General features: G+C 42.5%; 1 protein-coding gene across 4 annotated transcripts in view; it reads left to right on the top strand.

The window, feature by feature from the left end:
• The window catches only part of LOC101540601 (DNA polymerase delta 3, accessory subunit), a 49240-nt gene that overhangs the window by 22595 nt on the left and 11643 nt on the right, over window positions 1-15002 (top strand). For 3 of the 4 annotated variants that reach the window (XM_055143511.1, XM_055143515.1, XM_055143514.1), the window contains exons 6-9: window positions 6891-7137; window positions 8466-8538; window positions 12743-12908; window positions 14525-14631. In XM_055143511.1, coding sequence (XP_054999486.1) covers window positions 6891-7137; window positions 8466-8538; window positions 12743-12908; window positions 14525-14631 — 593 coding nt within the window. The remainder of the gene's footprint in view (window positions 1-6890; window positions 7138-8465; window positions 8539-12742; window positions 12909-14524; window positions 14632-15002) is intronic. The other variant, XM_055143513.1, reaches the window with a different exon arrangement.

Here is a 15002-nt window from a genome sequence, read left to right as displayed (position 1 = left end):
GAGAGGTTGCATCTCCAGGGTAGAGATGACAGTTTGACATTTGTCTGGTGTATGGTAGCAGGGTAGGGGAAAGAAGAGTTTGAAAATTACAGAGACGTAGTCAATGAAAATTGGCTGTTGTGATCGTGGTTGGGGACCAGATTTGTGTGATGGGGTGTGGTACGGTTTTCATAGTACTAAAAATGAGGGCTATGTTTCTGACTTGTGCAACTGGATGGGCGATGGCGTCATCACTGAGGAAGTAATATAAGAGGACTAGGCTTTGGGAGAGAGGAAAATATGATGAATTGTGTTTGGGCTTGCTGAGTTTGAGAAGCCTTGAGACATCCAAAGTTGAGATGTAAAGTCCAATAGAGAAGTGAGTCTAGAGCTAAGGAGAGACATTTGGGGTGAAGACACTTATTTTGGAACCAGGAAATAGGCAGGCAATTGGGCTGTAGTCGTAGACATGAACGTATCAAATGCAAAAAAGGCAGAATTGCTAACCTTCTGACACTGGACAGATGAACTCTGTGCTTGAGCTTTCTCATCTCTTAACCCCTGAGGTTGGAGATGATTAAATGGATGCGTAAAGTATGTAGAACAGTGCTTGGATGCTTAAGCATGATTTAAGTGATGGACATTTTTATAGGGATGGGTAGGAAGAGTATGATGGCAAAAATATACGGGGTTCTAAGGCTAAGAGGAATTCCAAAGAGAGAGAGACTGAGAAGCAAAATACAAACAAAAACTGTTCATTGGATTTAGTAGGTAACATAGGTGAACGTGTAGTCAGTGGAGTGACCAGATTTCGGTAAGTGAGTGACTTAAAGTGACTTGAAGAGAGACTTGAAATGAGGCAGCAAGTATGGATAAGTTCAGGAAATTGACCTCTAAAATATAGATCGATAGCTAAAGAGGAATTACAAAAGAGGCTGAATATATGTTCTTAAAGTAGAAAAGGCCTTGAACTTATTGTTTGTAAAGAGACAACTTTAAGAAAGCGAATGGTTGAAGATCCTAGAACACCTAGGGCAATACCTAATAATGTAGAGGACTTGAGAAAAACTGAATTATCAAGATTAGTTTTGTAGGTTCTGTGAGGAACTATTTTGTTGATAACCTTATAGCCAAAATGATGCCTAGAAAACTGAACATTCACTAAATAAGTCAGGTGAATTAATGATAGGCTTTCATTCTTCATTTATTCCTTAACTTGAAACAATGTATAATCGGCATTAAGTATTGATTAAAAAGTGCAATTTATATAACCAAAGAGAAATAATACTTAAGCACCATTTACAAGTCTGGTGTCTTTCAAGGAAGAATTACAAAACACTTTGTGAAAGACATAATACTAAATTTCAAAAATCTTTTAAAATCTAGTCATGGCATATCACTAGAAATCAGCTCATTTGTATCTAACAAATAAAACTGACTCAAAAGTTTAAAATGCAGTTTGCCCAGGGACTATTAAAGTAGACATGATGAATAAAACTATAGTCATTAGGAAACACTTTAACGAGAACTTACTCTGTTAGACATATGAAGCGGTTCTCTCCAATAAAGAACTTTGCATTTGTGATTTTTAAAAAAACAGAACAAGGGAATTGACAGTCCAGTGAAGATAAACTCTTAGACTCTGGCCGCAGGATTGAGGTTACCAAGTAGGGTGTCAGGCAGGTTGAAAGGATCCAGTTGAGGGGGCGATATTGGCACTTGAGTGGTAGGTAATGTGTGGTAACATCGTACCCCACGAGCATAGAAACATTTATGCTCTCACAAAGCAGTGCCACCACAATTAAAAAGAAAACGTTTGAAAAAGGCAACAAAGTTTGTATTTGTTCTGAGAATTATGGGCCAGCTGAGATCTGACTCATTGTTTTTTGTGTTTTAAGAAGTGCTATGACAGGAATTAGTTAAAATTTCAGATTTGAGCAGAAATTCTTCTCTCTTCCGATGTATTCCCAGTCGAACTTGGTCTTATTCATTGCCAGTTCCTGGTTCTGACCCTAAGGTGTGGAATGTTCACCAGATGGAGAAAGACTTGTCTTGGGGCCAACTTTAGATGTTGACAGTGAAATAAGACATTGCTCTTTCCCTTGTACGTGAAAGTACTACAAAGCTAGAGAGAACAATAGGTAAAAGTAAATTATTTAGAGCTGGAAAGATATACAGCAGATAAGGTGCTTGCCTTGCACACAGCCAACCCAGGTTTGATCCCGGTACCCTGTGTCTGAGTGCTCCCAGGAATGAACCCTGAACACAGAGCCAGGAGTTAGGCTTGAGCACCGCAGGATTTGCCCCCACCTCCCAAGGAGAGAACACTGTTTCCATCTGTTCTTAATTGCACATGATACGTTAATATCGAGCTTCCTTAGTTGGGCCATAAGAAGTCAGTGGAGCACTTTTGTACTGTGGACTCTCTTTAGGACTGCTCAGTCTAAAGCTTCATCTGAAATGAAGTGATCTACCAGGGATTTCTTTGTAGGCTATTCATTCCAGTAGAAAAGTTGTATTTGGCTGATATCAGAGATAATTGCTATCATCACCTTATTTCTTAGCACCCGTTTTCTCCTTCCTTGAGTTCAGTTGATGCACTGAAGGAGGGAGAGAGGGGCAGATAGAGTGCTTGCTCGCCCCTGGCTGACCTGGCTCTGATCCCCACCATCGCTGTGCCTTCCCAAGCCCTGCCGAGAGTAAGATCTGAACACTTCCCATCAGACAAAAATGGGGGGAAAATGGAGCCTGGGGCAGGGAGCCAGAAACACACTTCCAGTGATATAATTATTCTTTCAACATATTTACTGACACTTGCTTATGTTCCAAGTCTTGTCTTGAGTATCTGAAATACAAAAAATGAATTTTGCATTTTTCTATCTTCAAGGAGCTCTCACCTAATCCAGTCTCCCTCCTTCCCACAAGAAAAATAGAGCATGAGGGAAAAGAAAGAAAATATTCTTTGTTAGAAATAGGTGCAAAACTTTGCCTTAAGTACAGTTCTTTGAGTGGCTAGATCAAAAGTCCAGTGGGTAGGGTGCTTGCCCTCCGCATGACCAACTCACATTCTTTTTTTTTTTTTCTCCTGACTTTAATCATTTTATTTTTTTTTATTTTTAAATTTATTTATTTTTAATTAGAGAATCACCGTGAGGGTACAGTTACAGATTTATACACTTTTGTGCTTATACTTCCCTCATACAAAGTTCGGGAACCCATCCCTTCACCAGTGCCAATTCTCCACCACCCGTAAACCCAGCGTCCCTCCCACCCTCCCCAATCCCATCTCCCCCCCACCCCACCCTGCCACTGTGGCAGGGCATTCCCTTCTGTTCTCTCTCTCTAATTAGCTGTTGTGGTTTGCAATAAAGGTGTTGAGTGGCCGCTGTGCTCAGTCTCTAGCCCTCATTCAGCCCGCAACTCCCTTCCCCCACATGGCCTTCGACTACAATGTAGTTGGTGATCGCTTCTCTGAGTTGCCCTTTCCCCGGAACGTGAGGCCAGCCTCGAAGCCATGGAGTCAACCTCCTGGTACTTATTTCTACAGTTCTCGGGTGTTAGTCTCCCACTCTGTTATTCTATATACCATAGATGAGTGCAATCTTTCTATGTCTGTCTCTCTCTTTCTGACTCATTTCACTCAGCATGAAACTTTTCATGCCCATCCACTTAACTACAAAATTCTTGACCTCCTTTTTTCTAACAGCTGCATAGTATTCCATTGTATAGATGTACCAAAGTTTCCTCAACCAGTCATCCGTTCTGGGGCATTCGGGTTTTTTCCAGATTCTGGCTATTGTAAACAGTGCTGCAATGAACATACATGTGCAGATGTTGTTTCGATTGTACTTTTTTGCCTCTCTGGGATATATTCCCAGCAGTGGTATTGCTGGGTCAAATGGGAATTAAATATTTAACTTTTTGAGAATCGTCCAAATTGTTTTCCAGAAGGGCTGAACCAGTCAGCATTCCCACCAGCAGTGAAGAAGGGTCCCTTTCTCCCCACATCCTCTCCAACAGCGGTTGCTTTTGTTCTTTTGGATGTGTGCTAGTCTCTGTGGTGTGAGGTGGTATCTCATGGTTGTTTTGATCTGCATCTCTCTGACGATTAGTGATGTAGAGCACTTTTTCATGTGCCTTTTGGCCATTCGTATTTCTTCCTTGGTAAAGTTTCTGTTCATTTCTTCGCCCCATTTTTTTTTTAATAATAAATTTATTTATTTTTAATTAATGAATCACCATGAGGGTACAGTTACGGATTTATACACATCTGTGCTTATGCTTCCCCCATACAAAGTTCGGGAACCCATCCCTTCACCAGTGCCCATACTCCACCACCAGTAAACCCAGCATCCCCCCCATCCTCCCCAATCCCATCTCCCCCCACCCCACCCTGTCACTGTGGCAGGGCATTCCCTTCTGTTCTCTCGCTCTAATTAGCTGTTGTGGTTTGCAATAAAGGTGTTGAGTGGCCACTGTGCTCAGTCTCTAGCCCTCATTCAGCCCGCAACTCCCTTCTCCCACATGGCCTTCGACTACATTATAGTTGGTGATCCCTTCTCTGAGTTGCCCTTTCCCCAGAATGTGAGGCCAGCCTCCTAGCCATGGAGTCAACCTCCTGGTAGTTGTTTCTACAATTCTTGGGTGTTAGTCTCCCACTCTGTTATTCTATATGTCATAGATGAGTGCAATCTTTCTATGTCTGTCTCTCTCTTTCTGACTCATTTCACTTAGCATGAAACTTTTCATGCCGATCCACTTAAATAAAAAATTTGTGACCTCCTTTTTTCTAACAGCTGCATAGTATTCCATTGTATAGATGTACCAAAGTTTCCTCAACCAGTCATCCGTTCTAGGACATTCGGGTTTTTTCCAGATTCTGGCTATTGTAAACAGTGCTGCGATGAACATACATGTGCAGATGCCATTTCGATTATACTTTTTTGCCTCTCTGGGATATATTCCCAGCAGTGGTATTGCTGGGTCAAATGGGAGCTCAATTTCTAATTTTTTGAGAATCGTCCATATTGTTTTCCAGAAGGGCTGAACCAGTCGGCATTCCCACCAGCAGTGTAGAAGGGTCCCTTTCTCCCCACATCCTCTCCAGCAGCGGTTGCTTTTGTTCTTTTGGATGTGTGCTAGTCTCTGTGGTGTGAGGTGGTATCTTGTGGTTGTTTTGATCTGCATCTCTCTGATGATTAGTGATGTAGAGCACTTTTTCATGTGCCTTTTGGCCATTCATATTTCTTCTTTGGTAAAGTTTCTGTTCATTTCTTCGCCCCATTTTTTGATGGGGTTGGATGTTTTCTTCTTGTAGAGTTCAACCAGTGCTTTATATACCATTGATATCAACCCCTTATCTGATGGGTATTGTGTAAATATCCTTTCCCATTCTGTGGATAGTCTTTGTATTCTGGTCACTGTATCTTTTGCGGTGCAGAAGCTTTTTAGTTTAATGTAGTCCCATTTGTTGATCTCTGTTTTTACTAGATTGCTTAGTTCCGTGTCACCTTTGAAGATACCTTTATCTTCAATATCGTGGAGGGTTTTGCTGACCTTGTCTTCAATGTACCTTATGGTTTGTGGTCTAATGTTGAGGTCTTTAATCCATTTTGATCTGACTTTTGTGCATGGTGTCAGGTCAAGGTCTAAACCCATTTTTTTGCATGTGGTTGTCCAGTTGTGCCAGCACCATTTACCAACTCACATTCTATCCCCAGCATACCATATGGTCCTCTGAGCACTGCCAGAAGTGATCCCTGAGTGCAGAGCCAGGAGTAACCCCTGAGCACCACTGAATGTGCCTGATTCCTCAACAAATATACAACCCTTTGAGTAGGCACAAATGTTATAACATGATGGATTTGAGTAAACCAGACAAATGTGTAATGATTAGAGAAGAAGTGAATGTTCCCTTTAATATTCCTTGCACACTGTTCCAAATTTCTTCTCTTGGTTTAGAGCATACTTGTCTAGGGCTTTTAGTTGGTATTATTAGAAATTATTAACAAATAACTGTACACTACCACTGAGTTATAGGCGCCAGTGACTCTTTCCAACTTCTTCCATGTTCCTAAAGCATGATCTACTCTGACCAGTACTTTTGTTAATATTTAAAAACTTTTTTAAAAAAATTTTTTATTTTGGGCCATACCTGGCAGTGCTCGGGGATCACTCCTGGCAGGCTCAGGGGACCACCATATGGGTTGCAGGAGAATGAACCCAGGTTGACTGCATGCAAGATAAATGCCCTACCTGCTGTACTGTCGATCGGCTCCCATATTCAATACTCTTAATCTTGCTTCAGTCAATATTGATTGCATATTTAGTCCTATACAGCCCTTAAAAGAACAGATTCCCCTCCACACCCCCACCGCAGAATGGTGAAATTACTAATTATTATTGTTTGGGTGTGTTCTTACTGTTTCAAATTAGAATACTTTTTTTTTTAAAGGGTTTTGGGTTATACCCAGCAGTTGCCAGGGGTCCTCTCATGACTACACTCAGGAATTACTCCTGGCAATGCTTGAGGGACCTTATGGGATACTGGGATCGAACCCTGGTTTGATGCGTGCTAGGTAAGCACCTTCCCACTGTACTATCTCTCCAGCTCCTAGAACACTTGTTTTTAAAAGCAAGAATGTTCAGTATGATATGAAGACACCTGATTCTAATCCCAGTTCTATACTGACTAGATACATCATCTAGGACAAGTTGCTCACTTCTTTCCAATTCCTGTTTCTTTTATCTAAAAAAGAATTTTATACAAGATAGTCTCTGAAATGCATTCTAGTTTTAAAATCCTGTAATTGTAGAGGACTAGGGTGAGAACACTCTTACTGGGCAGAAACAAGAGTTGGAGACTAAGGTATGTTGCTTACCATGATTTAATGTGATGTTTCCGCCCTCAGGTACAGTGCCATACAGTGTGCCGCTGCAGTCCTCAGAGCTCCTGCTGAGTCTTCACCTTCTGAACAATTTGAACAGTCAGATCAGGTGTCAAGTGAGACACAAGCCACCAATGGTCATGGCCCACCTCCTGCCAAACACGCTTCCCAGCAGCCCAAAGGAATTATGGGAATGTTTGCTGCCAAAGCTGCTTCTAAAAGCCAAGATATAAACAAGGAAACCAAAACAGAGGCTAAAGAGGTAACCAGTGTAAGTCTTCTCTAAAGACATGCCTTTGCAAAAAAAGAAGAAAAGCAATAAAGACATTCCTTTACAGGTTAGAAGTACAAAAACATTAATAACTAATGGTAATAGTTGAATCATGCAAGGTTCTGAGTTTGCTAATTTTTCTACTCTAGTTTGAATTCTTTGGAGTGGAGCGATAACACAGCGGGTAGGGCGTTTGCCTTGCACGCGGCCGACCCAGGTTCAGTTCTTCCGTCCCTCTCAGAGAGCCTGGCAAGCTACCGAGAGTATCCCACCCTTACAGCAGAGCCTGGCAAGCTACCCGTGGTGTATTCGATATGCCAAAAACAGTAACAATAAGTCTCACAATGGAGACATTACAGGTACCCACTCGAGCAAATCAATGAACAACGGGATGACAGTGCTTCAGTGCCAGTTTGAATTCTTTAATTCTTGATACTGTCATCTAAGAAAACCCTTTTTTCCTTTGGGTGATGCTTCTCAGCAAGCCTTGGATTTTCCTTAAAGTACAAAGAATTAAATTAGCAGGATATCATTTGGAGATCGTATATTCTGATTTCTGCCACATATATCTGCCTTCCTGCTATAGAACATTTCTGTTCTAGCCTCTTAATTGTTTTAGGAGCCTCCCCAGCAGTGCTTGGAGACCCGGGAGCTACTCTTGGCAGTTCTCACCAGTGGTTTTCTGCTCAGACCTGGCAGTGTACTGCTGCTTGGGTCTAGCAGCACTGGGGCAACTAGGGCTACATCAGTGTGGGGGGGGGGTCCAAGGGGGCCAGATTGGGTCTAGTGCGTGTGTGTGGGGGGGGGGTGGGGGGACGGACAAGGGGGCCGTATGATGCCAGGGATCAGACTCAGAACCTCAGGCGTGCAAGACATGCAATCCACCCAATTGAACCATCTCTCCCACCCTGAAACCTAGATTTTAAAGTGATTTTCTTGGATGTCATTGCTGTTCATTAACCAGTATGCGGATCCACTTCTGATGGTTATGCATGGAATGCACTGGAAGCCTTTCCCTGTCATGTACCATACTGCTTCTAATCTATTGTAATTCTGCCAATCTAAGTAGTTTTAAATATACTTAAGAATTAAGTCTAGCCACATTCATGTGTAGTAATTTTATAAGTACCCTGAGAAACTGAACTCTGGAGAGATGCTATCTGCTCTGGTTTTGTTTTTATAGCTAGTGTCGGCATATGTCTGCATGATCACACAGGGACTGTAATTTATTGCCGTGTGCTTCTGGGAAGGTTGTTGAGACTACTGTTTGAAGATCAGCTTAAACAGGAGGGGAAAATCAACTGTGTTTCCTTTTTAACGCTTTTTAGGCATCTTCAACAGCCAACAAGGCCCCAGGGAAGTTGAATGTGATGAGCAACTTTTTTGGAAAAGCTGCCATGAGTAAGCATGTTTCTTACCTTTGTGAGTTGTATATGGATATTAGTATCATTTAGTATACCCAGGTGAGAGCCACCTCGGGGCATGACCATCTGCCATGAACTGCAGTCTGCTGACCAGCAGGGTGATTAAAGTAATCCAGTTGCCAGAGTGGCTGTACTGATGAGCTGGGTTTGCTTTCGCTCTATTGGACCATAGTTTACTGTTTCTGTGTTTGTTTACTGCTTTGAAAAGAAAAACACCACCCCAAGTGGATAATTACAGCGCAGGGCAGCCTGGTCCGTAGTGGTGTTGAAGTTACTTCTGTGGACCTGGGATGAGGTTACCAGGAGTGATCGTGAATCTATTGGCCTTGAAGCTGCAGAACAAACCTTGGGCCTGTCCTTAGTTATTTATAGATTACAGTAAAGCTTCCTCACCGTGACTTAGAAGAGCCCCAGTAGTATGACCATTTAAAAACACTTTTGGAGAAAGTCAGGTCTCCTTTATTTAAAGTAATGCAGTAAGAACTTTGGGTATGGAAGGGACCAGTCATCAGTCACATGTTTTCCTACTTCTCATATCAAGTCCCCCTCCCTGAGGGTACGTAGCAGAATACCAGGGGGAATGCAGGAGCCACAGGATAATTATGGCATGCTTTCTTGGAGCATCAGAGATTTTTGTGGGGAGGTTATTTTGTTACATGCCTATGCAAGCAAAATTAATCAGAATTCAGCTTTTCCATGATGGTCAAATTGGTGGTTGGGGGAGGAGTCAGGGTGCTAATTTTATATTTGTCATAAAAGCTATCAGAGAGCATTTTTGAATTTGTAAAGTTTTTGGGAAACTAGACACTCAGGTTCTTGGGAAGCCTGAGTATTTTATTGCAGCACGGTGCACAAGGTGGGCTCCCTGCAAGAGACCATGCGCACTAGCATCAGCTCCCGCTCTGGGCAAGAGACACACCTGCTCTCCGTCCCTCGGGCCACGCAATTGGGCAGCCTCTTGGCAGCCTTGATGGGGTTCACGTGTTTATTGTTATTTTATGGGTTTATAACCATAAAAAGCAGTGAATTTTAAAATCACAGTTTCTAAAATACACCACAAAACACATTTGCAAACTGTTAAAACAAACATAAAGCAACGGTATAGAGGTGTACATGGATTCATTCACAAGTTCATGTTTTTAGTCGGGTTTGAGGTCACACCTGGCGAGTGTCTCATGGGAGTTGTTTTGGATGGTTCTCAGGGAACTGGGATGCACTAGTCTTTTAAGTGTCGTCATGGGTCCATTCATGAATTTATTTAACAAATATTTATTACCACATACTGTGTGTCTGGCACTGTTATGTCCTTATGATACAATAGAAAAAATGTCAGCAGTTAAGGCCCTGGCCATGGGCCCTTAATATACTAGCAAAGATAATTTGGGGAGACCACATGTTTTTCATGTATGGTACCCTGGGTTTGAGCCTGGTACAACACCCCCACCCAAATGATTATAAAAGAGGTACAATTTTATGCTCTATATTAGTGTTTCCCAAAGTATGCCATACTTTGCCCCCGAGGGGGGGCCGTGTACCCCCCCCTTCCACTCACCCCATTCGGCACTGGAACATTCCAAGAGGGTGTTGGTGTTAGAAGCCTCAGGTGCAATGGGTGGGGAGGGATCGTTTGTTTGCTTAAAGAAGGTAGTTTTCCAGGGGTGGACACAGACGGGGACACACACACACACACACACACATTTTTTCTTTTTTTTTTTCTGAAAAGGAAGTGGTAGGCCAAATAAGTTTGGGAACTTCTGCTGTATATGTATATAAAATTAAAAGTACAGAACTGGTGACAAAATTAAAGTCATCACCTGTTTTATTTTTTTTTTTTTTTTTTTTTTTTGCTTTTTTTGGGTCACACCTGGCGATGCACAGGGGTTACTCCTGGCTCTGCACTCAGGAATTACCCCTGGCGGTGCTCAGGGGACCATATGGGATGCTGGGATTTGAACCCGGGTCGGCCGCGTGCAAGGCAAACGCCCTACCCGCTGTGCTATCTCTCCAGCCCCTCATCACCTGTTTTACTTAAAAGGGTGTTTTATATTTTTTTCAAGAATTAAAAGGAGATACTTTGAATTGTCAGATGATTTGATGATAAGTTCCGACTAGAGAGCGCTCAAAGGGCTGAGTACACACCCTGCCTGCGGGAAGTCTGCACTCTGTTCCCAGCACACACGGCCCCCAAAGCGCACAGCCAGGAATAACATCTGAGCACTGCTGCGTGTGGCCCCCAAACTAACCCCCAAAAGAAAGAGTTCAGAAAGATAATCCCATAGTATTTTCAAGGGTTTGTGACAAAAATAGAAAAACTTGGTCCTGGTTACCCAGTGAAGTGGTGCAGTTGTAACCAACTAGTAGAATGTCCTTCGAAAGAATCCTTATTCCATGAGGCAAGTAGGAAATATTTGGAAGTTTCACCTCCTAATGATACTGTTATTACTTTTTTTTTTTTTTGCGGCGGGGGGCGGGGCTCGCATCTGGAAGTACCCTAGGTCTACTGCTCCCATCTCTGCAGTTGGGGGTTGCTCCTGATATTGCACATAGGATGGTTCGGTGCCAGAGGGCGACTCCGTACATGCAAAGCATGTACTCCAGCCCACCTCTCTGTCTCCCCGACCCCTAATGGTGGAACTTGATAGAAACTGCTAGTGAAAACTAATACTATGCAAAATGTGCTTAAGCCTTAAAGGCATACTTGCAACTTCAGATAACTAATTTTGGTGGGTAGTCGCTACCTGTTGGGCTTTCTGGGCATGTAGTTACTCTTCTTTGCAGTTGGGAGAAAGCTGAAGTACTGGTACTTGAACAGTAAGTGCAAGAGAGAGTGCCTGCCCAAGGGCCTGTGGGGTTCTCTTGGGTCTTCAAGAATGAAAACTAGAAGGATTGTACGTTACGCTTTTACCCATCTATTTTTTCACATAACACATTAGAAGGTGGTTATACTAAGTTGTGTGTAAAAGCCAAGACTATAGTGTCAGCCTTTTTATTGTTTCTATACTAGGTGGTTTCTTTGGTTGTTTGATGCCACACAACCAGAGCTATTTACTGCAAAGCCTTCTGCTATTTATAGTTTTCTAAAAGTACTTTGTGATATTGTGTTGGATTTGGGGGAGAGGGAGTTTCTCCAGGTAGTGCTCAGGGGGCCCAGACATCAGTCCTGGTGAGACTTGGCCAGCCAGCTTGGATGGTCCGATGCTTGGGCCCAAGACTGCGGCACTGCTCAGACCCTCCAGGGCCCATGTGAGGACCAGGGAGTACACCTGCGTCCAGCGCATTTCAAAGCATGTGCCCTGACCCTGTGCTGGCTTCCCTGCCCATTGTGACTGTTCTTGGGAAAAACTAGCAATGACTTTAGACAGCAGGAAGGCTCCTCTTCTGTAATTTCTCAGAGGCCAGGCCCATCCTGTTTGATTCTTTTAGTCTGCTGCATTGTAGTTCTATTTTTGTGTTTTCAGCTGGTATAGAATAAGGAGTAAGGACTTTGAGGGATTAAACTGACTTAATTTCAAATTCTGACTATATTGTTACCTTGGGTAAGATGCTTAACTTCACGTACAGATCTCTCTTAACCCTTACGATAATCGGGCAAATATTACTCCAGTTTTCTTAGAGAAAAGGACTTTGAGGTAAAAGAACTTGCTCAGAGTGAGGACAGATTTGAACCAAACTTTCTCATTCTAGAAGAGTCTCTTAATTCTGTCATCAAGGTATCAGTGGGGTGGTAAGTATCCGGGCTTAAAGAAGCTAAACAGTATTAGAGAAAGAAAGTCAGAACTTGGTATAAACTTTCTCTTGTCACTCTTTAGTGTTGTAGATTCTTGGGAAACGTCTGTTCATCCCTCTGACTTTGGTTTCCTCACTTAGCACCTGAGGATGATGATCCCTCACAAAGTTGTTTTAGGTTTTTCCAAGCCCTGCTTTTACTATCACCAGATGCTGGGGCGTCTGATACAGTAAGGAATTAGCTGGAAGCAGAAAGAAAAACTTATGGCCAGCATGGTATTTTGAAAGAAGAAGTGTTCTTCGACTGGACCATGAGCCCTGTTAGGACAGGGACTGCTTTTTATGCCTTTCATCCCTTCTCCTGACATTACCTGGCACTTGTTAGATTGTCACAGGAGTGATAGATTAATATTGTGCTATGAGGCTATATATCATCTGCTATACTTTACTTCTAGGTAAACTTAAAGTCAATTTGGATTCAGAACAAGCAGTGAAAGAAGAGAAAATAGCGGACCCACCTCCAGAGTCTGTCCCTGAACCAAAGCTGGCAGCCCCTGCAGGCCTGAAGAAACCCGGCAAAAAGGCAGAGCCTGTTAAGATGCTGCAGAAGGAAAAAAAAAGGTAGGAAAATTTTGTCGCCTGTGGGGGAAGTGTGTCTCTGCTGGGGTTGAGCAGGTCTGTTTGGGCTTATTGACAGCAGGCAGTTCTCAGTTGAGTTCTAAATCCTCCTTAATGCCCTGGAGATAGAGCCCTGTAACCCAGACACAAAGCCCACTCTCGTCTGCGCAGGCACAGCTGTGGAGTCAGCCAGTTGGAGGGGTTAGAGCCCACGGCCAGTTTGGAGGGGCCCTGGCAATACTAAAATGATTGTCTTTTCTCCTTTACTTGGTTTTAAATTTGTGGACATGGTATAAATGTGCCTGATTATACGTCTGTCTACTTTTCACCTCAAATTGCCAAGTGAGGGGGTTCCTGTTTCCTGTCAAATTTGAAAGAAAAAGTTCTTTGTTTTCTTTTTATATCAATGAGTTTATTTTTCAAGTGGTAAAATGTAATTAGAAAAGAAAATAAAAAGCACACAAGCTGTTAAAAATGGATCCAGGAATTTGAGACACTACCTCATATTGGTTGGAATTACTCTGTTGAAAGAAATTCTAAAGAACACTGTCAGCACTGATAGGCCCGGAAATACTTGGATTTTGTGGCAGCATTGGGGCTCCTCTTGTCAAAAACATTAACAGATGCAGACGTTTTAGAGGGTCCAGGCCCTGTTCAGTGGCCCTCGCCTCCCAGAAACCTGTGATACGGTTGGATTTCAGCATCTCCACCCGTTGTTTGAGGTCATCAGCTTGTGGTTGATGGTCAAGGCCAGGAATGTGCTCAGTATATTATCACTGAGTATCATCTTAACTGTATGTTTTCAATATTTGCCCTTTACCAGATGGAAGAAATTCTTTTCTATTTGTAATTTGCTACAAGGTGTTGAATTTTGACTGCTGCTTTTTCTGCAGTCGGTGAGCTGACCATATGGTGTTTCTGCTGATATAGTCAATTAAGTGATTGGTTTTCACATGACCAGCCTTGCGTTTGTTTTTAGAATAAACTTGTTTGTGATACGTTCTTTTTATATAATGCTGGATTTTATTAACAATGTAAGGATTTTTTTTTTGCCTTTATATTTATGAAGGCTGTAGAATTTTCTGGCACTATTTCAGGATCAAAGGTATGTGACTTCTAAAAATTAGTTGGGAAGAGTTTCCTCTTTTTCAAAGGGGGTTGTATAGCAACAATTTTCATCTTAAAATTTTGATAAATTCAGACTGGAGGGAGAGCTCAAAGGACTGAGTGCATACTCTGCATGCGGGAAGTCCCCATTCTATTCCCTGCACCACATGGTCCCAACCACACAGCCAGGAATAACACCTGGGCACTATCGGGTGTGGCCCCAAAATTAACCCACCCAGCTAACACCCCAGCTTTTACCCATATCCCCCACAATAAAGAGTTCAGAAAGATAGTATCATAATACTTAAAAGAGTTTGTTATAAAACTAGAAAAACTTTGATTCACTTCACCCAATGAAATGCCTGGTTGTTGTCAATGAGCAGAGAATCATTCCGAGAAGCCTTATGGTCCACAGAGACACTTCTGTCCACTAGAACTAAGACTATGAGTGATAGTAGAATTCTTACAGTTCCGTTTGTGTACATGGTCACATTATTCCTGTCTGGCCATAGGGGGAAGCGAATGGAGTTATCTGATGATGAGAAGAAGGAAGCTGAAAACATGAAGAAAAAGAGGAGAAGAATCAAACTTCCTGAGACGGACAGCAGTGAAGATGAAGGTAGGCATTTCCTCAGTATGGCGTGACTCACTCAGTTGAGATGGCCGTGGCAACGGAATTTATTTCTCACCATTTCAGAGTCTGAGAATTCCGGACTTGATGCAGCAGGCTCTGACTCAGTTTCTGAGGAGAGGTCTCTTCCTGGTTTACTTTTTCTTGCTTTAGTCTCACATGGCAGCGAAATTGTCTCTCTCCTATCTTTTCTGAAGGTCCAAATCTCATACATGAGTGATCTGCTCTTAGGACGTAATTAACTCCCCCAAAGCCCTGCTTCTAAGCATCATGGTATTTGGGATTAGGGCATTAGTATAGGAATTTGGGGTAAATATATCAGATGTCAGTTCTTTCTATGATGATGCTCAAGGAGCTAA

Source organism: Sorex araneus, chromosome 6 (genome assembly GCF_027595985.1).
Source record: "Sorex araneus isolate mSorAra2 chromosome 6, mSorAra2.pri, whole genome shotgun sequence".
Taxonomy (NCBI): Eukaryota; Metazoa; Chordata; class Mammalia; order Eulipotyphla; family Soricidae; genus Sorex; species Sorex araneus.
The sequence above is the reverse complement of the archived record's forward strand: the minus strand, read 5'-3'. Positions and strand labels throughout refer to the sequence as shown.